The sequence below is a fragment of the Lissotriton vulgaris genome, chromosome 3_1 (genome assembly GCF_964263255.1).
Source record: "Lissotriton vulgaris chromosome 3_1, aLisVul1.2, whole genome shotgun sequence".
Lineage (NCBI taxonomy): Eukaryota > Metazoa > Chordata > Amphibia > Caudata > Salamandridae > Lissotriton > Lissotriton vulgaris.
In genome coordinates this window covers 2,100,287,886-2,100,314,073 of record NC_141689.1, presented here as the reverse complement: position 1 = coordinate 2,100,314,073, position 26,188 = coordinate 2,100,287,886, and the positions used below count along the sequence as shown (strand labels likewise).

The window sequence follows — 26,188 nt, the reverse complement described above, 5'->3', positions numbered from 1 at the left end:
GTGGTATTTGGGAGACCAATGAACATTTGGGGAGTTCCTAAGCCACGCCCCATACATGATGTACCATGTGTTCTGATGAGTGACTACTTATCGCAGTTGAATGACAGTTTGATTTCTATTCATCAACAGGTTCGAGAAGCTCTTCCTGACAGATCCACAGGTGAGGCCCATGAACTCCGGCCCGATGACCACGTGATGGTCAAAGTCTTCGAGAGGTTGAACAGCTTGGAACCCAGGTAGCGAGGACCAGAACAAGTGCTCCTGGCTACGAGGACAGCGGTTCGAGTGACGAACAGGAAGAACTGGATCCACAGCACTCACTGTAAGCGAGTGTCGCCTACTTTGGTGGTACCTGCTGTGTTGACTGACCATCGAGAGATTCTGGATACGGAGAAAAACCAAGCCATATCACCTGACGAATCTGAGGAAGCCTTCCCGGACCACACGATCCCTGAAGTATCGCAATACCAACTGAGACCACGGAAAGAGTTGCATTGTTGAAAAAGACTGGTTGAGCTACCGTCCTGGGTTGGTGAAACGGAGCGCTGATGTGGCAAGGGGGGAGGGGATCAGTCCTACATAGTGACACCCGTCTTGACCCTTGGTGAAGAAACCAACAGCTGCCCAGGACTTTAGAGCTCCAATGATTGATTCAACAACGAAGTGATTATGTCTGCAGGGAGATCAACTGTTGCTAAGATCTGTAGTAAAAAGACCATTTGTGCTGTAGGATTTGTTGTTGCTATGGTGGCTGTAGAAGTGACAACCTGGTTTGTTGAGAAAATGGCTCCTGCTCGGCAGCTGCTGATCGCCACTACCCGAGTACCAGTTGAACATCATTACCTTACGCTTCCATACCATGAGCAGAAGCTTTGACAATCCTACTTGAACAACATGTTTATTCAGATGCTGCATCACACTCACAATGCCACGAATACTACCGACTGTTGGGTGTGTGGGATGATACCTGCTCACCAGAAGAAGCGAGGAACACCTTTTATTCCTCTTCCTTTCTCACATAATGGTTCTTTCCAAGCTTGGTTTGTGCTTTTGTTTGCTTCTGATAAAGCAAACATTTCAAGGATGACAGTAGGACGGATTAATTATCATCTCAATAAAGTTTGTTATCCAGATGAAGAAGGTTATCCACGAGCTGAAGGGAGTAAATGGGAATGGGAAGAGTATCGACCTGAGAATATTTCCACGCCATATGTTTTCCGAAATATGAGAACTATTAAGAATAATGGACCATTTGTAATTTCTGTTACCAGAGCTAAAGAAAGTAGTGTTGGGAGAATTCCAGTGGGGAGAAGTGAGTGTACTGTGGTTCTGACAATTGAAGGTGCCAATAATAGCAGTTTCATATCCTCACATAATACATACTTTGTCTGCGGTAACAAGGGATATTACCAACTATCTGTTGGATGGTCTGGAGTATGCTATGTGTCCTTTCTGTTGCCCCCTGTGTTTCTGGCACCTGCATCATATCATAGAGACTTCAAATTGTACAACGATATCTCTGAGAACAGATATAAGAAGACAATAAGTACTGATGAGGTGGACCAGACTGACACCACCTTGCAACAATACGTTGATTTCAATTTGGGCTTGTTTTTCTTTGTGGGTGCAGCATTAAACAGTAGAAAGATAAGACGATTGACTTGTGTTGTAGAAGCGGTTACAAATCAGACAGCTATGGCACTTGGGAACATTACATAAGAGCTGCAAGTTGCGATGATTGTAGCACTCCAAAATCGTATGGTTTAGGATGTAATTTTGGCTGATCGAGGTGGTGCAAGTCGCATCATCGGTAGTAGTTGCTGCGTCTACATTCCTGACCACTCACCTTCAGTGTTTGATGCAATTTCTAAACTACATAAGATTACTGCTGAAATTCATCCAGAGACTGGCACAACTTTTACAAGTTGGTTCTGGACACTCTTTGCCACTTGGGGCTGGAAGCTATTGACCATCTTATGTGTAATACTCATGATACTATTTACATGCTGTGTATGTATACAATGTGGTCCAATGCTTTGCTCTGTTTGCATTACTGCCTGTACACCTGCCAAGGGAAATATTGCAGAGATTAGAGTCCAACGTATGCTAAATAAAGAAGTCACTGAAATGATGAAAATAGATGTACAAGATGTGAACCTAGATTATCCCAAATGAACAAATGTCTTCAGCTAATGCTAAAAGGGGTGTCTATTGTAAATTGGCAGTGGTCAGGGTTAGCATTTAGCTGAAACCATCTTGTATTCTGCAGCCATCTTGTCTGCCATGTGCTCACCATGTGCTCTGTCCTTCCTTGCTGTTGTTTGCTCTTGCACTCTGCTCATAGACAGACTATATTTAGACTCTGCTACTCTGCACAAGAGCAGAGGAGACTGTGACTGTCCATACACCTGTTCTAGTCTGTAAATGTCAGGTTATTCTTACCGAAGTCAGCGAGGTGCTAGCTCCTCCATACTGTTGACTGTGCATTCCTGCATGACCATTTATGTATGTAACCCTTCTCTTCTTTTCTTGTACCGCCTTCTTTTGAGCCCCTGGGTGGGTATAAAAGGAAAATGCTCCTTCTGTTCAGTGTGCTACTTCATACACTCCCGAAGGGTGTTGTGTGAATGTTGTTCCACCTCATGAGGTTAATAAAACTTTGTTTTATATTCCAGTTTCCGTGCCAACTTCTATCCTATTGGTCTGAGGACTTTGTGCAGAGAAGGGCGAACCCCTAGCACTGGTAGGCCTAGCTGAGGCCCACCCGGACAGGAGGTCCAGCAAAAATATTGCTGTTCAGAGTGGCAAGTCAATATTAATGAATGCCTTTAATTTTGCAGAATGAATTTTTAAAAAAATGGAGGAGTTCTAAAAATAAATGTATGGAAACAGTGAACATGTATTTGATTTTAATCTAGACAATTGTGTTTCTTAATAAACCTTTCAATGGCTGGATAATTATCTAATATTATTAGCTTTGCATGGTGGCAGTGGGATTGGCATATGCTTACCGGGTTAGTGTTGCTTCCAGGAACATATACAGAATTGAATTGTTTCATATGCATTCGAGCTCTTGTGATTTCTCTCAGTGTTTTGAAGATGCCATCAACAGCAGTGTTAGCCTTCTGGAATGTCAAATCCGGAGAGGATTCACAACCTGAAAAAAAAGAAATGATGTCAACAGGTCAGAGAGAATTACCAGTCACTACTGGCAATAGCAGTGATTATTTTGAGCCCATGGCTGCCCATAGGGTTCACCACTCATGTTTGGGGAAGATACTTATTTTGTATCTCCTAAAACTTATTCCCTGATCAAGCGAGGGAAAACCCAATAGGTGGAATGAAAGAGGAAGCGAAAGATGGAAAAACAGTGACAAACGGAGAAAGCAAGAATGAGAAAAAACAGCAGGAGTAAGATAAAGGGGCATGGAGTGTCTGGTGATGAATGAAAGGGGTGAAATCAAGACTAAGCGTCCTTGATAATCGGAGCTTCCATTATTCCTAGCACCGACCATGGTCTACTGAGCAAAACTTTGGGCCCGGGACCTATTAGTTTACAAATTAAACTCAGAGCACTGGGTCTCAAATTTGAGGTGTTCCAACAAATCCATATTACGCATCATCAGTAGATAATGGCAGAAACAAAAAGTAAACACAAAGCAAAACATTTAAGTATTTGGCATAAGAATTATTGCTCTAACTCCTAAAGCTTACACATCAACCACACAGGAGTCACAAAAATACCTAATAAGTTGCACTTTAGAAAAATTGCAACTTAAATTAAATAGAATGTTTGCTTTAGGTGTCTCTAACACTGCAACACCTCTGGTAAATGACTAAATTGTGACTGTTGCTGGGTGTAGTGCCAGGTCAACATTAGCAAATGTGTTTAATTTTCTGTAATGTGAATTAGCAAGATATAAAAATGAAGTGTCTTTCTAAAAATACATTTTGAAAAACATTGATAATGTATTTGTTTTTAAATAGTTTAGACAAGAATGGAGTCAATTCCTTTGCAAAAGATTTCTAAAATTCAATTGGGAGCCCATCAGCTCCACATGCTTTTGCCCCAGCAATCAATTTTACTGTATCCCGGATTTCTAAATCTGAAATTTCACCCTCAAGTTTATCTGCCGATAAGGTAGATACCGTAGGGAGATGGACTTCATCGAAATATCTATAAATATGTTCCATCTCTACCTCATATTCCGTTGAGTACAACTGAGAGTAATGTTCTAAAAATACTCGGGCTTTGTCATCCTTATCTCTAACTATATTTTATGTTTTGGGATTCATAATCTCCATAATTGTAGAATTCTCCTGTTTGGCTTTTGTCTGCCCCGCTAACATTTTCCCCACCATTTGAATCCCTTCATATGTCTTTTGCTGGTAGGGCTTAGAGCTATTAATCCCCTCGATTAAGAAAAATTCCTTTAAGACAGCTTTCGCCCTTTCCAATTGTAGGGCTATATCTGTCCCCCCTGAGGCAGAATAGAAGCTGAAGCCTTAGACATATCCAACTTAAGCTTGTTGATCTTCTCTCGCCTCTCTCTCGTCTGTGCGGCAGACCTTGCTATCATATGGCCTCTTATAGCTGCCTTAAAGCCTCCCCAGACTGAAAAGATTTCCGCTGTGCCCTCATTCCGATTAAAAAACTCCTTTATCCATTCCCTTGTTGAAGCCACCCGTATAGAATCTTGGAGGAGCAGCCGGTCCATCTGCCACCTGGACTGAGCTTTAACTCCCCCCTCGATCTCAACTTTAACTTCAACCAGAGAAAGGATTAGTCCCTATAGAGGTGCCTAATACCTTTAGAGAGCGTGAGCTAAGGATAAAGTCGATCCGGGAGGCTGTATGAAATTGCTTGGAGTAACAAGTAAACTCGGCCACCAGGGGATTGCAGATCCGCCATTGGGCTACTAATAAATGCTCTTGTTTTAGAGCTACTAAAACTTTCTTAGTCTGAGGTTTCAGCTCGTTTTTGCTCTTATTTGAGGTATCTTGCTTCAATTCTTGAATAAAATTTAAATCTCCACCAATCACAATTTTCCCCGGGATTCCTCTAGGTAGCTCAGTAATCCTAAGTAAAGGGGTAGTATCATCGACTATTGGACCATAATAATGTATAAAGTTTAGCAGCGTTCCATTCAGCCTAGCCTCTACCCAGATCCATCGACCATGCGGGTCACTCTTAATTTGCCTGAACTCCCAGGGGAGATTACGGCTAAAATATATTGCCACCCCTCTTTTAGCTAGCCCAGCAGAGGCAAAAAACACATGTGAAAAATATCTAGGAAGATACAATTTAGGAAAATGTGTTTTCAAATGAGTTTCTTGGAAAAACAGGACCTGTGGGGCAAAGGAGATTAGCCATCTTATTAGTGCCCCATACTTGGATTTATTTAGTATCCCATTAACATTCACAGATTGAATACAACACCTACTAATCATTGTTCTTCCCCTTTATTTTCAAGCCTGATCATGCACTTGTACTTTTCTGTATTCTTAACCAATACACCTCTGCTTCTACTCATTTTACACCTGAACTTTTTAACCACGCCCAACCCTTCTCCTCCCCCCAACCACACCCCCCCAAGAGGTGAGGCCCCTGCTTCCCCACACATTCCAGCTATCTCTCTTCCCCACTTACGTTAAAGGTGTCATGTGATTGCACCTGGTTAATCCTTCCCCGTTACATTTTTTTATATTTCGTATTTCATAATTGATTTAGTTAAAAAATGCTGTTAGACTGGGAGAACAGGTCCCTCCTAGTTTTAAGGAATCCATCATAATCAGCTTTGTTTAAAAGGGGAAGGACGATAAAGAAGTCAATTTGTATAGGCCAATCAGCCTCCTCAATACTGATTTAAAAATCCTTATGAAAATTTGGGCCCAGCGTTTCTCCCCGATTGCCCAGGAATGAATTCATGTCGACCAATCCGGCTTTGTCCAGGGAAGATCGATGGCCTCAAATACCGGGTACTTAATTCAGGCATTAGATTATGTAACCAATAATAAAATTCCAACTTTCATTTCAATGGTCGACGCTGTAAAAGGCTTTCGGCTTGATTAATTGGGAAGCTTTATTTATCAGCTTATTAAAATTTGGGTTTCCTGAGGGGATAGTAAACATCTTAAAAAAACATCTATCACAATGCACAAGCAAGGGTGATGGTCAACTCTAACTCAATAGGGACAGTAAATATAAATAGAGGTACCAGGCAAGGGTGCCCGATGTTCCCAATCCTATTTACATTCTTTATTGAGCCCCTTGCAATAAGGTTACGCGGAAACCCTGATATTAAGCCACCCATACCAGGAATGGCTAAAATTAAACTATTCGCCAACGATATTATTTTATATTTACATCCTGATAGACCAAACCTAGATCAAGCAATAGGCGAATTTAGTAGATTCGAACTGATTGGTGGATATAGAATCAATCAGAGTAAAACCGAGGTATTAGTGATGAACTCGGACTGTAATTTTCTACCTGAAAACTTGAAAACTCAAGCTCTTAAAAAAAAAACAATTAGATACCTGGGTGTCTATGTCTCCAACCAGTACGAACAACTATTTAGTCTGAATTATGATACAATGTTAATTTAAATTAAACATTTGCTGGATAGATAGACACTATTGCCATTGAATTTAATTGGCTGGGTTGCCTTAGTAAAAATGCTGATCCTTCCGTTAATGATCTTTCTTTTTTTTAATGTACCGCTAAGAATTAATTCCAAGTATTTTAGAGAGCTTGATTCCTTGATCAAGGGATTTGTTTGGAACAAAAAATGCTTTAGGGTAAAATTGAGTATACTCCCGTTGGAAACTATGCAAGGGGGCTTAGCTCTACCAAATATGTGTATGTACTATATGGCAGCAATAATGGACCTCACAGCACGTCCACTGAGGTCCAATGGTCTATTTGACATCTTTTTCTATGAAAAGATGATTCAGGAGGGTGGATCTCAAGTTCTGATCTTTTTAAAAACAGCAAAATTACCAACAAAAAAACAGGTACAAGACTATTCGGGACTTTGCTTTTCAGACTGCAATCTTTAAGCAGGGAGGGGGCAGTGGGTTTCATTACTTGAAATTGAAGGAGTGTAAGAGTTTGGGGCTTCAGATTCAGTTAAACAAACTTCAAAAGTGGAAAGATTTAGGCTTTGGTAATCTGGCTTCATTCTTTGTTGTACAGAGACCTATTACCTGGCAGTAAATTATGGCCAGAACTTACAATAAATTAAAATCTGGATTTCTGGAATTTCTTCATATTATGAATTTCATAAATAAATATAATCTATCTCAAAACCCCTGGCCACTGCTCTATATAAAATAGGATTAACAGGAATAGGTAACTGCTACAAGTTTCTGAGAAAGGGTGTAGAATCTCCCTTAGTTGATGAAATGTTGGCTAAAATATCTCAGGAAACCAACTGCTCCTTCTCAAAACAGGAATGGGAACGGATTGCCCAGTTGGGTGGCAAGACTCTTCGTGCAGCCAATTTCAAGAGAATGTCTTTTATATCACGCTGGCTGGCTTATCTAACTCTCAAAGCATTAAATAAGTGCTCTTCGGGAGTAGAAAATAGATGTTTTAGATACCAACGCCTGGAGGGGGAGATTGGCTGCATACTTTTTATACATGTCCCAAACTGGGCAACTATTGGCGTGAAATTTTCTCCGCAATCAGTTGGGATATTGACAAGGTAATTGAACCCGAAGCTGAGATCGCGCTCTTTGGCATTTCAAAGAAGAGAAGCGATTTGTCTAGGTCAGAAGAATCCTATATGGCAATCTGTACTTTGGTGGCCCGCTCTCTAATATTACAAAATTGGAGGTATATGGAGATACCATCTTGCTTTAAATGGGGGAATAAGATAAGTTGGACCAAAAATGTTGAAGAGGCCTATGCCAAAAGTGTAGGATCCACGAGAAAGTTTATTAAAAATTGGAAGTATCATAACAACATTGAACTTTTAGCCTCCGCATAATATTTTTATAGTAATAATACGTCAATTTGAAGATGTGTCCGTAGGTTTGCACTGTATGCCTTCTATTTCCTTGTAGTAATGGGGCTTATTTTATATCCACGCACTTTAGCACAAGACACCTTTTGTATACTGATAGTAGAGGCCAGTTAAGCTGGTCTTGTGGAATATCGTGTTGGTACAATATGGTAGCACTTTGCACTCCGCACTTTTTGCACAGGGCACTTTATGAATGACAACAATTCTGGCAGGATATGTTGAATTAGGGGCATTTATTATCATATTGTGATAGCAAAATGATATCAGGAAATAGAATTTATTAGGCATTTTTTAAGTGATGTGTAAGCTGCTATGTACAGAATAATTATTGTCGAATATATGATGATTTTACTAAATGTTATCCTTAACTGCTAAAAACCCTTGTAAAGGATATATGTTTTTCTTTTTCTGTTTTACCTCTGCTTTGCTCAATATTTTTTTTTTTTTAATTAAAATTTTTTATTTGTTTTCAATCTGAACAGGTGGTTATCATACATCTTTTCACATGACAATTAACATAACAACATAAAATAATAAAATCATCAAAGACATTACAGGAAGGTACTGGATTACTTTCATCTCCCAGGACAGAAGAGTTGTAAACTCGTATTAACCCCTTGACGTTTTTGAGAATATAAGGGTGGTACTTAGCACTGCTACATCTGAGCTTGTGATATTTAAAAGAGTGGGAGTCAGTGCTTAATTTGAGCCAGTGCTTTCCGGTGCTCAGCGCCGGCACTAAATTGGTTTCGGGTGCTCAGCACCGGCACCCAATTTTCAGCACCATCCTTAAAACAGTCTACCACATGGTGGCGCTGCTCATCAAATTTCGAGATGAGCAGAACAACGTTTTTTTGGGAATACAATATACATTAACATAATGCTAATACCTGCCTGCCTGCCATTCCTTTAGCTTTGGGGACCTGGAATAATCCGAGCTGTAGCATTTACATACGAGAGAGATGGTTAGTAGTTGCTTTGGCAGTGATGACAAGGGCGATGGGTGGTTCAAGCTGCAGTGGCCTTCAGGTTAGAGCCCTGGCAATTAATATTTCACAAATTAAGCATTGGGAGTTCTGACTGAAAACGAATTTTCCTCGCCCAAGTATTTTAAGGAAATCAGGTAGTCCCAGAGCCATGGCCAGGGAGGATTTGCTCTCCCAAATATTTTCTCTAAACCGTCTTTACTATACTGCACATATCATGGATGTAAACTCACCTTCATAAACTAATCTGAGTAGTTATGAACATTTACAGTGATCTCTCCCATAGGTCACAGCATACGGCATATACCCTCGACATTTGATTCATTAATTAGATCAGATGTAAAGATTGAGGAATTATACTTATTGATTTTACGGAAATGGTTAATAATAGCTTTTCACTCTCAATTAAATATTATTTGCATGTCTTTAGCTGTTGATGGTGTGTTTACTCTTTTAAAAAAATCCAATGAAAACATAATATTAGAAGAGACGTCCGCTTAGACGAGAGAGCAAAGGGGAAGAGAGGAAAAAATTTAGACACTTTCAAAAATTTCAATTTTTTCACGGTAAGGTACTTACAGTGCAGAATTATAGCAGATTGGCATATGTAAAATGGGTGCCAATATAAATTAAACACTGTTTTGAAGTCGAAAAATTCAACCACTTTAGAGTATTATACTTCTTTTTGGAACAACTCTGAATACATGCGGCAAGTGTGCAACACATTAGCTTTTACCTGCATTTATAGCGTGAAGACAAAAGACGAACCAAAATGGAAGGTAAGTGCTAGCATCATGAACGCCTTCAGTTAAGAAACTACACATGGAGGCCTTCCTCCTGCCAGCTATCCGACTTTCCACTGCTAACTCAGGAGACAGTAAATATTCTGCTACAAGCCACTAAATCGGGCTCTCCGGGTGATCTCTGTCCTCTCACCATACTTTATATGGCCTCAGACAGAATTTGCACATACCTGGAGCCACTCCTTAACAACATTTGTACGTCAGGCACATTCCCTGCCTCATGGAAGAAAGCCTGTATGAGGCCCATTTTGAAGAAACCCTCAAGGTATCCCACTGAAGTGAAAAACTACCGTCCGATATCTGCCTACCGCTGGCGGCTAAAATCCTAGAAAAATCCATAAATCAGGAGTTAACAGGTTACCTAGAATCCAACCGTCACCTAGATTCCGCCTAACATGGTTTCAGACATTGTCACTCCACAGAATCAGCTCTAGCCATGGCCACTGAGGAGATTCGCAATCAGTTGGACAGTGGGGGGAGAGCCATCCTCATCCTATTGGACCTCTCAGCAGCATTTGATACTGTGAACCATTGAGTATTAACACAGAGAACGAGGGAGCTAGGAATCAAAGGGATGGCTCTAACTCTTCCCTACTCACCTTGCTTCTTACTTCTAGGGAACAGAGGTTGTGTTGGGGTAACCTGACATCTGAGGCGTTCTCCCTCCCATGTGGAGTCCTGCAAGGGTCAGCTCTATCACCGACCCTGTTTAACATATACGTCACTCTGCTGGCTAAACTGATCAAAGCACACGGGTTCTCGTTGATCTCGTATGCTGACGACACTCAGATAGTAATATCTGTATCCTCGAGAGTTGGAACAGTGGCAGGGAGGTTTCACAATTGTCTGAAACACATTATTGGGTGGATGCATCTGAATTATCTGAACCAAAATACAGATAAGACAGAGGTGGTGGAGTTTGGAAAGGGACCATCTATCAGAAATCAGTCATGGAGGTTGTGTTGGGGTAACCTGACATCTGAGGCGTTCTCCCTCCCATGTGGAGTCCTGCAAGGGTCAGCTCTATCACCGACCCTGTTTAACATATACGTCACTCTGCTGGCTAAACTGATCAAAGCACACGGGTTCTCGTTGATCTCGTATGCTGACGACACTCAGATAGTAATATCTGTATCCTCGAGAGTTGGAACAGTGGCAGGGAGGTTTCACAATTGTCTGAAACACATTATTGGGTGGATGCATCTGAATTATCTGAACCAAAATACAGATAAGACAGAGGTGGTGGAGTTTGGAAAGGGACCATCTATCAGAAATCAGTCATGGTGGCTGTGGTACACTCAATGATGAAACAAGCAGGAACATCTTCTTGAATAAAGAGTTTATTCGCAGTACAGAATAAACAAGCAGGCCACCATCTGGCCAAGGCTCAACTGACATTAACTAGAATTCTACATAGAACCAAGACACAAGGAACACACACAAAAGTTCTAGATAAGAAGCAAGGAAGACAGACTAAAGAGACAAAGCTATTTACAACACATCTCCCTCCCTCAGAACAAAAAGAAAGAAATAAAAAAAAAGAACAATTAATGAATGTAATCATCTAAGCAAACAGGAGGATGATGAGAACGAGGACTTCTCAAACTAATCCCAGAAGAAATAGAATGGTTGGAGCCATCATTAAGGGAAGCAGCTCCAATGTTGTCACAACCAGAACAAGTAGAAGTAGAAGTAGAAGTAGAAGTAGAAGCATCACCACTACCCACCTCCTCCCTTACAGCAGACTGAAAAGATGTAGCCAAATCACACTGGGATGACAATAAATAACCACTGCTAAATGAATCAGAAACAGGTAAAGTATTTTCCACCGGCATAAGAGAGTGTTTACGATAAAGAGCCACCCTCCTGAAATTCCATTTCTCCCCATTATCAAGAAGAACAAAATTGGGGAACACACGTTTCACACAAAAAGGACCCCTAAATTTTGAAAGACCTTTAGAGAACCTACCAGGCTTTACCTTAACAAGGTCCCCAACAGAAACAGGTGGAAAATACCAAATGAAGAACACTTCAAAGAAGGGACTTTATCCTGAGAAACTTTGTCCTGACACCGTAACCACGAAGGTGTCAACTTAGTCACAGGAGATCGCCCACGCATCAACTCAAAAGGAGATTTGCTCTCATGTTTATGAGGAGTTGAGCGATAAGCCCACACAAGTTCCTGGACCTTGTCATTAGAAAAACAACCAAATTCAACAGACATCTGAATAACACCCTTCACCAACCTATTAACTCTTTCACAAATACCATTGCTTTGTGGGTTATATAGACTAGTCCGATGATGATCAATCCCGCAATCTTTCAAAAATGAAACCATTTTACCAGACATCAATTGAGTGCCATTGTCAGTAATTAAAACAGAAGGAAACCCTTCATCCAAAAACACACTCTTCAGAAAATTGATTGTAGAATCAGTAGTGATCTCTTTAACAAAATGAACAGTAAGCCATTTTGAGAAACAATCGATAATAACAATGGCAAAACGCTGGTTAAAAGGCAACTCATTAATAGGGCCGATAAAATCGAGACAAACAGTGTGCCACGGAAAGTTCTCCAAAGAAATGCTGCCAACATTTTTAGACCCAATCAGTTTCAAACGCTTTTCGCCTTCCTTACAAAAACTGCAACGCACAACACAGTCCACCGCATCAGCATCAATGGAAGGCCACCAAAAGTTCTCTTTCACCCTGCGTTGAGTGAGGGTCTGGCCCAAGTGACCTTCGTGAGCTAAATCAAGTATTTTCCTTCTTAAGGAACAGGGAGGAATAAACCTATCACCCCTCATCAAGACACAATTGTTGGAAAGAGACAATTCATCTAAAATTTTAATAAAAGGTCTCACAGAGGGCTCAACTGCACTCTCCCTTCTAGACCCCTTAATGACAAGATCAATCACTTGCTTTAAAACAGCATCAGACTCCATCCTTTTTGCCACTCATCACAAGTGAAAGAGCCAGCACAAAGAAAAAGAACATCTTCAGTGAAAGCAATGGCACAATCATCCTGAGGCGGGACCAAAGGATTCACAGAAACCAAAGGTTGAGAAGGAAGACGGGAAAGACAATCAGCTTGAATATTTTTCCAACCTTGGACAAACTGCACATCAAACTGAAAGTCCTGTAGACGTGATGCCAAACGGGCCAACCTAGGTGAACCCTTTCCAGTACCACCAGGAGATGAAATATTAACCAAAGGTTTATGATCGGAGCGCAACACAAATTTGGTACCCCATAAGTACGTCCTGAAATAATAGATGCCCCACACAGCATCAAGCGCTTCCCGTTCAATAACCGAATAATTACATTCTGAAGTGGTCAAAGGTCTGGAAGCAAAGGCAATGGTCTTTTCCTCATTACCATGCCGTTGGAGAAGGACAGCACCCAAGCCAATACCACTGGCATCAACCATTAAAACAGAAGAACGTATAATGTCAAAAGGTGTGAGAACATTAGCAGAAGCCAGTTCACTTTTGATCAATTTAAAACAAGACTCCTGTTCACTGGTCCAAGTAAATTTCACCCCTTTCTTTAACAAGCACCTCAAAGGAGCAGTCTTAGAGGAAAAATCTCTCACAAATTTAGAATAAAATTCAATTAAGCCCATAAAGGACCGCAATTGATCCTTATCTACAGGACACGGAGCTAGCTCAATAGCCTCCAATAAATTTCTTTTAGGTTTAACTCCATCAGCCGAAAGAGAAAAACCTAAGTACTCAATCTCATTAACTAAAAATGCACACTTCTCTTTCCGTAGAGTAAGGCCAGCCTCGTCAATCCTGCGCAACACACTCTGAAGAACATTATTGTGTTCTTCCATAGAATCACCGAAAAATAAAGATGTCATCCTGAAAGTAGACAACTTTGTCAATCCCTTTGAATACCTCAGAAACCATACGCTGAAAGACACTAGCAGCTGATATGAGTCCGAAGGGTAACCTGGTAAACTGGAAAGTCCCCTCACCAGTAATGAAGGCAGTCAGATGTTTAGACTCATCGTCAAGACGGATCTGGTGATATGCATGTTTGAGGTCAAGTTTGCTAAAGAATTTAGCTCCCTTAAGAGTAGAGACAAGTTCCCCAATATTGGGTAATGGAAAAACATCAGCAACTACACACTTATTCAAGGACCTACGGTCCACACAGAATCTGATTTTGTTGTCAGGTTTTTGGGAAATTACAACTGGAGAAATCCACGGGGATGCCTCCACAGGTTCAATAATTCTGCCCTGAAGCATTTCCTCCAAAACAGCTTTGACCTCGCCCCTGACAGACATGGCACTCTTCTTGCTTTATGTTGAACAGGGATACTACCCTCTTTCAGTAAAATTCTATGGACATACCCTTGTAGTTCCCCCAACTGTTCTCTGAAAATGTGCTTGAAATTCAACAAAATATCATTCAAGGTAGGATCATGCACAATCATAACAGGTTCTTCAGCCCTTGGATTTACTACAATATGGAGATCATACTGATGAATACGACCTAAGATGGCTGGACCATTGACAGAAACATAAATCTTACCCCGAGTGGATCTACTCCTAAAAGAAATTTCACCTTCAAAGTACCCAAGTAAGTCTATTTTCTCACCCTGATATCCAGAGGGAAAAATATCACTATTAACAAGAGTCTTCAGAGATGCTCCACAGTAGACATGGGAATGATGGTCCATTTGGAACCAGTGTCGACCATAAGAATAATTAATTTGTTGTCAATCAAGAAATCAGCCTTAGGAATTCTTTCCCTTTTGTCTTGACACGTACAAACAGCATCCTGAATAACAAGCAATTTGTTAACATCACGATTCAATTCAGTATAATCGTTTACCACAGTTACTCTAGAATTACCTCTATTTTTGCACATTTTTGCAAAGTGGCCTAGTTTGCCACACTTTAAACACTCTTTATTGTTAGCAAAACAAGATTTTGCATCTGAAGAATGAGAGTTGCTACCACACCTTGAGCAAATTTTCAATTGTGACTTGCCGTATTGTTGATTCATGTTTTTTTTTTGTAAAGCATACCCTTTTTTTCTAACTAAGGCAACAGCATTACATTCACTATCACTATTATCACTTAAATTATCAGTTTAATGAGAGATTTCAGCAACTTTCACATCTAAACCACTCTTTTGTAACTCTTTCATGCATTTTTCACTTTCTTCAACAATCTTTGCAAGTTCAACTGGAACCTTTAAAGTAAGGTTCTTTGCGGCCCACAAGCGTTCCTGTATTTTACGATTGTTACACTGAACAATCAGCTGATCATGAATGAGTTCCTCAGTCATTTGTCCAAAGTTACATTTGACAGATAGTTCACGCAACCGTGCAACAAAGTCATCAATAGACTCATCATCACGTTGCTTATTCTTATAAAATTTGAAACGCTGCAAAACAAGATTTTCCTCCTTCGCAAATCTAGTCTCAAGTCTGGCAATGGCCTCCTTGAATTCATCAAGAGGTGACTGTGAACCAGAAGGTAGAACTTGAGGTAAGTACTTAAATACATGTTGGCCCTCTTTCCCCAACGTAGTCATCAAGAGTGCTTTTTTCCTTTTAGGAGAAAAATCCTGCCCATCTAATGCCTCGATATAGTTGTAAAACATAGCGATCCAATCTTCCCAGGCAGTAGAGGGATTTCCAGGCTCACTGAGGAACTGAGGTGGAAGTGCCACATTTATATGTTGTGACATAATAACACTTTACTGTAAAGATACGAAAATCAAAACAAAACAAATAAAACTCTTACTTAGCTGCCAAGCAAATGGATAGAAGTGGCAAAAACGAAGTATCTTTTTTTTTTTTTTTAAACGAGTGTTATTTTGATGAATGAAGAATGTTTCACACCTCACAGGAATCAAGAAATGACTGACGAACAGGGCAGCAAAGGTCGGAAATCAACTTCACACGACGTGCTTTGCGCTGCTTCCAGCGTTACCAGGAATCAATTTCACTCGACGTGCTTTGCGCCGCTTCCAGCGTTACCAGGAATCAATTTCACTCGACGTGCTTTGCGCCGCTTCCAGCGTTACGAGGACAACAAACGAAAACGCTGAAAGCGTAGGCAGAGTCAGAGAAGCACGCAGAGGTGACGCGCTGACAAGTGGAGAAGTCGCGCTCAATCGCAGATAGCGCGAGACACTACAAACATTGTCCCAGCAACAGATGATGACGCTGGTTATGCGCTAAGCATTCAGGCGTTGTCATAGTAACTGGTTTCCATGTTGGTTACGTAGGTAAACAGCAACCAAGTACCAACGGTGACGCGCTGAATCACGGAGGAATCGTGCCAAAATTCAAATCACTCACCTTGTTGAAACTTGATGATTAATGTCCGGATTTCCTTAAAATAGAGAGAAATTCTCACTGCACGCAGAGTTCTTTGTGTGGTGACAGCTCTGTTTATTCCGTAATAGTCTTGCCACTGCACTGCTGAACATCTGATTGTTGGCCAGATACGAACAAAGTCCTTGTCGCCAAAAATGTGGTACACTCAATGATTAAACAAGCAGGAACTTCTTCTTGAATAAAGAGTTTATTCGCAGTACAGAATAAACAAGCAGGCCACCATCTGGCCAAGGCTCAACTGACATTAACTAGAATTCTACATAGAACCAAGACACAAGGAACACACACAAAAGTTCTAGATAAGAAACAAGGAAGACAGACTAAAGAGACAAAGCTATTTACAACAGTGGCAATCGGGGGTTGGGCAGTGTCCTGAACCTACTGGGGAGACTAGGACCCTAGGAGTCTTGTTTGACGACCAGCTGAACTTTGCAGTCCAGTGCAATCTCCTGACTTCCTCATGCTTCTTCCTCCTCAAGATTCTGTGCGAAATTCTTCCAATTTTTTCCCAAAGACCCTTAGCAAAGTTGTGGTGGTCAAGAATCGACTATTGCAATGTGCTTTTTCTTGGACCTTGTGGTAAATAAAAAACTAATTATTTACGCTTATCGGAATTTCTATAATTACCCAAGAAATGGTAATGCATAAAATGAGGAGCAGAGTCCGTGGTCTTCGAGTTGAACGGGTTTTATTCCAGAACTCGAGTTAAGGGAGAGCTCCTTCACCAAGCGGGTTCAGGAGTAGTCTGCTTTACTTGGAACATAACAGCACTTATATACATTATGAAAACAATTAAAAGAAGGAGTTCCCCCGGACTTGATTCAATCATTCATGATGTAGTCATACGGAAGACATAGCATGCTTGTTCTCGTTTAAAGGATAACTTGAATTATATTTACACATAGACAAACATATTGCATCGGGGCGATTGTGGTAACAAGTTACAGAGTTTACTGGTGTTTGGGGACAGAGAATCGAGGCATTGTTACAGGGTCGTTTCTGTCGGAATGGTAAAGAGGACGAGGCATTGTGCGTTCTTTACTTCTTACACATGGGCGGTGATGTCTCACAATGGTATATGAGTGTAGCTAGGAGGAAGGAGAATGGGCTGTGGTTAACTATTCTTCTTCATGGCTGTCTCGTGTGCTTGATCAGGTTTTCCCTTGATTGTTGACCCAACCCGTGGCTGTCCTCGCAAGCTGAGAAATCATTGACGAACGAGAGTTGCTCGTTCTGTGACAGAGTTGGAGAGGGGGGGTTTTGGCGTGGCAACCATCTTAACTGACTCCGTTCTGATCTAAGGGAAAATATCGAACGGGACGGAAACCCGTAAGATACACGATGGCTGGCCATTATTTTTTTTGCATGTGCCAGTACAATGAAGAGACAAATGGGCAAGGGGGGGGGGGGTATAACAGGATTTGTGCTTGGAGTAGGAAAATCGGTTTTGCCTGGTCGGTGTTTAGGGTGGATAGGGTGCATGATGGGACACCAGGCGGAAAAGGGAGTTTTTAGTCAATTTCCACATTCCCTCCTTGTCCCATAGAAACCCTATTACAGAAATTCTTAATCAATTTCTATATTCATTAGGTCGTATACTTGTTCTTGCAACATGATCTTTTCATTTTTCTTTCCTCTGTTTCGTGGACGAGGAGTACAGGAAGTGGCACACAGTCCACAAAGGGCGGGGCCACACTGGACACAGCGGCAGCAGGTGAAAATAGTGGCTAGAACGAGGCCCAGGACTCTTAGTGCCTTCCACCCCCAGGTGGACAGGAGGTCCCACAACCAGCCGGTCAGGGACCATGTGCCGGTGTTCATATCCAACTTATCGGATAACACATGGAGGCGGGAGATAGCAGAATAAACTGATGGGGCGTTGTCTGGAATAAATACACAACAACTGGACCCTATTACCTTACACACACCACCACGGTTGGCTAACATGACATCTAAAACTATACGGTGCTGCAGTGTCATGAGCCTGTCTTCAGCCACCTCAGCTGTAATGTTATTTAGGGCGCCAGTTGTTTCGTCTATGGCGGCCTGAACTACACGGGTTAGTTGCCGGATGTGGCGACTATTTGCCATGGGTCCCCAGAAAGGGAGAAAACCTTTAAAGAAGTCTCCAGCTTCTTGTCCTGCAGTATCTTCGACATCTATGACCCCTCTTCGCTGTCTTCTAACTTGGGTCAGAGGGTCAATCAGGTGGTAATCGGCAGGGGCTGTGTAAGTCGGTGGTAAAAGGAATGCGATGTAGCACTTTCCAGACCAGCCTTGAGGCAACCAAGTGCGCGCATGGGGTCCACAGATGAAATAGGTGTTTGGGGCAGTTACTATGGTCGGAAAATCGGGAGCGGGTAGTGTATATGTCCTATCACACTCACTGTTCCCCATTACTTCCCCTTTACCTTTCCCCCTTATGCAAAATCGGCCATTTTGCGGTACTACCCAACCTCCTTGATCTGTCCGTCTTTGATCGACGGAAAACATTTCCCTGAAGGAAGCAATGTCATGGAACTGAGAGTAACTGATATTTTCGTGATCTTCGGCCCTCCCCCAGGTTACAGTAAGATCCACCATTTTAGAAACAGCCTTTACTATTTTAGTCTTTACTTCGTTCCAATTACTCTCGTTTTTTAAATTTTGTCGGGGGAATGTTTCTGACTGAGGCAGAGAATATTATGGCTAATGCGTAGGCGGACTCTGAATAACCGAACGGGAGAGAGAAAAAGGGCATTCCCTTATGTACGGAATGTGGCATTAAGCCACAAACCCAACAGTTCGTCTTGTTGACTATGAGTTGGTGTTAATGGAGGGTGGAAATGAAGGTATTATTTATAAACTCCTTTCTTCTGTCCTCGAGGTGTGGGGGAAGATCAACATGGGAATGCATAGTGGTATTCTTTACAAGTGGGGAAGAATGCGGAGGGAAAACTGTACATAAGATCCAACCCAGACAAGCTGCTACGCAGCAAACAAGTAACATTATCAGTAGGAAAATCGAGAACCTGCTATGCAGTAATTTCACATAATTAGTCTTTTTCCATTTGCGCATCATGTCATTTCTCCTCATATTGTCTATGAATCTGATATCAAAATGTCTCTGTACACGAGATCAAAACGTCTTCCAGCAGCCGCTTCACCAAGAGCTTGTTCCTTAGCCACCGGGGTGTTTCGATCAGGTGTAATGTTTTTAGTCTATTTTTGGTGAGATCGCAGCTGCGATCTGTATTCCTGTTGAGGGGTGAGTTCTGGAAGTGGGGAAATTATATCCGGGGCGTTTATAGCCGTTGAACAGGGCACAGTGTCTGTTGGTGTTGGTCCAAAAGATTTTTGGCAGTGGCTAGCGTGAAGCCATCCCTTGCGTCCTTCTACTTTGACGGCCGTCCTCGTGGTCAGGAGTACTAACTTTGGAGCCGTCCACCTCTTCTCCAGGGGGCTGGTACGATCGAAATTCCGTACAAGGATCCAGTCTCCGGGCTTTATGGAGTGTTCCTCAGGCGTGGTGTGGTCTGGAAAAGCTGCTGTAACCTGTGAATGACAAGATTGGAGTGCAGACATCAAGGAAGCCAGGTAATCTGTCAACATGTTAGAATCAATTTCAGTCAGTTTCCTAGGAGAAGGGATACCCCAGATGTTAGGAGGTCTCCCGAATGTTATTTCGAAAGGGGACAGTCCCGTCCGGGAATGTGCCACCATCCGCATGTAAAAGAGAGCAACCGGGAAGGCAGTGACCCAGTCTATTCCCTTTTCTGCACATACTTTGGCTAGTTTCGTTTTCAAGGTCTGATTGTGTCGCTCTACCAGGCCCGCTGCTTGAGGGTGTCGGACACAATGAAATCTCCAGGAATATCCCAGTAGTAGAGAAACAGCCTCCATTAGTTTGGAAGAGAAAGGCTGTCCATTGTCTGAATAGATGACCCTTGGTAACCCATACCGGGGGGAAGAACTCTCTCACTAATTGCTTAGCGGTAGTCTGGGCACCATAGTCTGGGACGGGGTATGCTTCAGTCCATCGTGTCAGTGTACAAACTACCACCAGTACATATTTGCACCCTCTACATCTGTCCATCTGGATATAATCCATTTGGAGGACTTCGAAAGGATGATCAGGAGGCTGGAATCCACCCTGTTCTACTGGTACTTCTTTACCAGGGTTAAATTGGCAACATATCATACAAGTTTTTACTTTTTGTTTGGCTGCAGCTCTTAGGTGTTTGTTAAACCAGATGTTCCGTAAACTATCCAGCATACCTTTCTCGCCTAGGTGGGCGGGGCTATGGACCGTGTCAATTATGACTTGTACCATGGAGTCAGGGAGAAACCACACTGTTTGGCCTTTGGTCATCCAACCCTGATCAGTCCATTTCTTTATTTCATCTGCGGTGGCATGTGTCTGTATGTCTTGCACATCTTTCAAGGGGTCCCTCACTATCATAGTGACAGTCTGTGTGGGTAACTGAGAGTCTGTTGAATTCGCTGGATTCTGGGCTGTCTGTTTAGCAGTCTGGTCCGCTAAGTCATTTCCTTTGGATATGGTGTCTGTAGCTTTGGTATGTGCTTTACACTTCAGGATAGCTATGGCTGTAGGTAGGTGTATGGCATCTAGTAAGGCTTGAATCAGGGGACCATGTTGTATTCTGGCCCCATGTGAGGTAAGGAAACCTCTTTCTCGCCACAACACTCCAAAATTATGAACTACACCAAATGCGTATTGGGAATCGGTGTCGATGTTAACTTTCAATTGTTTTGCCCATATGCAGGCCTGTGTCAGGGCGATGAGCTCTGCTGCTTGGGCTGACAGGATGTCTATTCTTTGGGTCTCTATAATTTTACAGTCCGTTGTTACTGCATAGGCTGCCACTAACTCTCCAGCGCTTGTCCTCATGCATGATCCATCCACATAAAGTGTTACATCAGGATCTGGGAGTGCAACATCTGTTAGGTCTTGTCTTGGTTTTGTCACTACATCAATCATTTCCACACAGTCATGTCGTGTCATCTGAGCTTGAGGGCAAAAGGGTAGCGGGGTTCAATATGTTGCATCGCCTTATCTCTATGTGTGGCTGAAATAACGTTAGTTCGTATCCTGTCAGTCTTGCTATAGTCAGGTGTTGCGTCTGTGTTCTGTTTAGAAGGACTTCCACGGCATGTGGCACTTGTACTATCAGGGGATGTCCTAGCACTATTGAATCGCTTTGTCTTATGGACAGGGCTGTAGCCGCAACGGATTTCAGACATGCAGGCAAAGCTTGTGCTACGGGATCCAATGTACTGGAAAAATAAGCACAGGGCCTGTTTCTTCCTGCATGGTCTTGTGTGAGGACGGATAGTGCTGTTCCGTCACGTTCTGTCACAAACAGGGTAAAATGCTTGCTGTAATTCGGGGTGGCCAAAACTGGTGCTTGGCACAGAGCTAGTTTCAGAGCTTCAAATGCTTGGGAGTGTGCTGATGTCCAAGGGAGAGTTGTATGAGTGGCTGCTTCCACTGTAGTTAACTGTATGAGTGGCTTAACTATGTGGGCATACTGAGGGATCCATTGTCTGCAATATGAAGTGAGACCAATGAATGCACGCACTTCTTTTTGTGACTTTGGTTGTGAAATTGTCGAGATCAATTGGATTTGTTCTTGTGTCAGTTGTCTACCCTCCTTGGACAGCAAATGTCCTAAGTAAGCCACTTGCTGTGCGCAGAACTGCAATTTTGAGGGAGACACCTTGTGACCTTTGTCTGTCAGGAAGTGTAGAACTGTGAGAGATGCTTTTTCACAGTCTGGTTCTGTCCTTTCCGGGTATGAGAATGTCATCGACATACTGTATTAATGCTGTGTTGGTAGGCATACTGATACTGTCAAGTTGTCTTTTTAGTGCTTGGCTGTAGATGCTTGGACTTTCTGTATAGCCTTGGGGAGCTCTAGTGAACCTGAAACTTCGTCCTTTTAAACTGAATCCGAATAGATATTGACTGTCGGGATGTATAGGAATGCTGAAAAACGCATTCTTCAAGTCGAACACTGTGAAAAATGCAGCTTCGGGGTCTATGGCAGTCAATAGTGAGGAAATATCTGGGACCACTGGATATTGTGGGATCACACATTTGTTCAGTTCTCGAAGATCAACCACCAGTCGGTAGACCGGGGGTGCCTGAGGGTCAGTCCTTTTGAGGACTGGAAGAACTGGAGAATTGCAAACATTTGAATCCGTCTCTATCACCACTCCATGTTCTATGAGTTCTTGCATTATCTTGAGTAAGGCTTGTTCAGCCTCGGGTGGGATCTTATATTGTCGTATACGGGGTAGGACTACACCCTCCTTGAGTGTGACTTGATGTGGGGTGATGTCCATGTATCCGACATCAGTCGAGCTCTTTGCCCACAAATGTTGTGGGATGTCATTTAGTCTGGGGTCGAATTCTTTGACTGTGAAATGTCCTTTGAAATCTCGTAAAAACAATTTTACTCCTTCCGGTGAACAGCATATTACTGCTCCTAGTTCTTTGAGTGTCTTAATTCCTAGTAAATTCTCTGGGCACGTTTCCGTCAGGACTAGATCAGTAGTACGTGTCAGAGGACCCACTCCTAAAGAGACTTGTTCAGATACTTTGTTCATTATTGGTTTTCCTGAAAAGCCCAGAGATATATTATGTGAGCCAGAGAGAGGAACCTCTGGGACTTCCTTATGACTTATGGTAGTCCTACTCGCTCCCGTGTTGATGAGGAATTTTCTGTCTTGTCCCAGTAGGTTAGCTTGTACATATGGACCTTTCTGATCCACTGGAACTGGGATAAGGGGCAAGTCACTTTCTCTCTCTAGGCTGTCTCATACATATGGTTCAAACTCGGGGTAATCTGACTGTGTGTACTGGTGCATCTGTGTAGCGGTGGCAGCAGGCGTCTGAACTTGTGGAGGGGTAAGGTCTGGGGCTGCTGAGTGTTACCTGGTCTGGGAGGGTGAGGGCGTTCTTTTGTCTTTCCTGTCGCTATGTTATGCTTCAGGACTGGGCATTCCCTCACAAAATGGCCTGATTGTTTGCAGTAGTTGCAAGTACCTTTATTGGCCCCCACATTACCTTTGGGGCCCGTGCTTATTGGTGCCGTCTGTGCAAACAGTACCTTCATTTTTGTGTCTTTTACTCGTTTCTTTTCCTGTTCCTGTTCTTCCCTTATTCTGTTGTGGTGTTACTGTAACATTTGTAACATTTGTGAAGGACTATTTGCTTGCCAGGTACTCTCAATTTTTAACACACTATTTCTGATGAGTTGTAAGGCGTTGTCCACCAATTTGGATACAAAAAGATGAGGATATGCCTCGCTACTATGTGCGAGTCCACTATTTATAGAGAAACATTTCTCTAATCTGGTGTAATAATCACCCGTGTCCTTGTCTGGCTTTTGTTTACAGGCAGAAATGGCATCCCAATCTTCCTTTTTTGTTGTCAATAACAGAGGCAAGACCTGTATGAGGAGACTGGGTAATTCTTTTACACATTCACCTAGACCTTCACCTGGTTTTCGGTCTGTCTCTTCTTTTTCTAGGGCAGTCCACGTAATCTTTTTACCACCCACCTCCCAGTCCTTTTCCTTCAATTTGTCAAATATGCCTGTAGGTAGAATTACTTTAAGTAGTATGATTATATCTGGATATGTAAAACTACCCATTTGGAGGATATCCTTCAACTCACTATGAAATCCTCCGGGATCTTTTTCGTGAGAGGGCACCATCTTTTTAATTTCCAATATTTCTAACTTGGTAAGGGGAGTATACACATGTATTCGTTTCAATGTACCATCTGGCTGTGGTATGGGGTGGACTTCTCGTAAGGGGTACTGGCCTATACTGTAAGGTTCATGGTCTGATGAAGCTAAGGTTAGTTGGAGGTAACGGAGGCGCAGGTCCAGAATGGTATTGATCAATTCCGGTCCCCGAGACCTCCATCTATCTGTCACTACTTCTTGTAACAATTTGTATAGCTTATCTGGTCGGTGGAAGTTATTCTCGTATAAGGTAGCCAGGTGTTGGATCATATAAATACCTGCTAGCCGTTGTTCTGCTCGGGGAAGAGCCAGAAACATTTGCGCTACTATATCTGGGCCACATACCCGGTGCTGTGATATCCAATGGGTGGCAGACCGGGCCAATTCTTTTTCGTGTTGAGTAAGGGGAGGCTCATTGTCCATCCATTCATCTAGGGCTCTTTCTGTGGACTGAAAAAGGTCTTCCGAAGAAGGATCTAATCTTTTAACTTTCCGCAGCACTCGCGGGGTTCGCCACTTGGAGCCAGGACAATGTCGGGCTACACCCAGGAAATTCATTCTACCTAGTGTCGGACCCTCATCTTCCTCCGAGTCGTCCTCCTGTGTGACTTTCTCAGAGTGGATGGTGACAATTTTCTTAACCAGTCTTTTAGTTATTTTGTCGATCTGATGTTCCAGATCGTGTGCTCCCCGGTGTACCTGATCACTAAGCTCTATTAACTCAGAGTCTACGCTTCCATTACCCGGGTCTAGTTCCCGGATCAGGCAATTTATGATGAACCGCAGGAGCAGTCCTCTGATGGGAACTTTTCTATTTTTCATGACCTGGACCAGAGTATCCGGACCTTCGCCTGTTCGTATGAACTCATAAACTCTATCCAAATGCTTCGTTATATCAGGGACCTTCTGGAGTTGACCCAAGGCTTGTCTTAATCTCTCTGATATCGTGGCCATTGGGCCACTACCGGGTTCGGGGTCGTAAGAACACTCAAGAGGCGGGACATCGTCTTTATCCTCAGCCCCGTTCCCGGACACTCCTAAATCAGAGGTGGAACCACCGGCTACTAGTTCAGGAGCACGTGTAGACGGGCGTGTTCTAGGCATGTTAACATAAGCGGGGGTGGTTCGGACAGATAGGCAGGGAGAAAATTGTCGGGAGCAGTGGGAATTACTTTCACTGGGGATTTGGGATGTTCTTCTATAATTTCTTCTGACAAAACGGGATAAATGCCAGTAACAAGAGCGCTTCTTTCTCTATCTGCCTGTTCAGCTTAAACCTTCTCACCTTCTTCCTGTAATTGCTTTTCTTTAGCCTGTTCCGACATTCTCTTACTTTTCTCGACTTTCCCTAGTTCTTTCTGGGCCCTCCTATGTGCTTCCTTACGCCATAATTCAATGGCTTCTGTCTGTGAGGGCCTCGCCTTTCGTTTCCATAACTCTTCTTCTACTCGCATAATACATTCTGTGTCCCAGGTACCTGCGGTGGGCCATCTATGCATCATTTCAAATTTTTCGGTATAGTCTACCCAAAGGTCTAAGAATAATATGGCACTCAATCCATGTTTGTTATACATGAAATGTCCAGGTGTATCTCTAGGTGGGATTTTAACTGGTTTCTCTAATAGATTCTTTTTGGTGCCGATCGTATGTAATTTGGAAAAAAGAGGCATTCTCAAACCCAACTTAATTACGTTAAAAAGACTTGGAATATACAAAATCAAAACAAACACTTTATACGCTAGAATATAGTGCAACCGTACCGGTCTCACGAATGAGACACGTCTTTACCGTTTTCCAAAAATGGAACCCGTATTTATACTTTCCCAGTGGTACTCACCAAGAAGCAAAACTTGAAGACCTGGTCATCGGACTCTTGACGCTTGCGCAGGAATATCGGGGCTCCAAAAGACCTCGGACTCGGCGTTCTCACTGGTCGGGCTCTGGGTTGGGACGCTTCGCTATCTTCTTCACCGCCTCGTGTGGATGATCAGTCGCAGTCGGTCTCTTTCTCGTCTCGAGGGAGTTAGCGGGAACACCCCACAGTTGTGCACTTGAAGTCCGTCGAAAGTATGGAAGGGACAAGGACCCGACTTACATCGCCGGCGCGTAGGGAAGAGGGAGCGTTCCTGTTCGGGCGCCAATTAATGTGGTAAATAAAAAACTAATTATTGGGGGGGAGGAGCCAAGATGGCGACCGGAGCAGACGCTTGAGCGTCCGGCTCCGTCGGCCCTTGGCTCTGTAACAACAT

At 42.7% G+C, this 26,188-nt stretch overlaps 1 protein-coding gene across 1 annotated transcript in view; it reads right to left on the bottom strand.

Moving 5' to 3' along the window:
* Positions 1-26,188, bottom strand: part of SCFD2 (sec1 family domain containing 2) — a 1,876,913-nt gene that overhangs the window by 258,527 nt on the left and 1,592,198 nt on the right. The window contains exon 6 of the mRNA XM_086962651.1: positions 3,012-3,157. Within this exon, the coding sequence (XP_086818777.1) occupies positions 3,012-3,157 (146 nt within the window). The remainder of the gene's footprint in view (positions 1-3,011; positions 3,158-26,188) is intronic.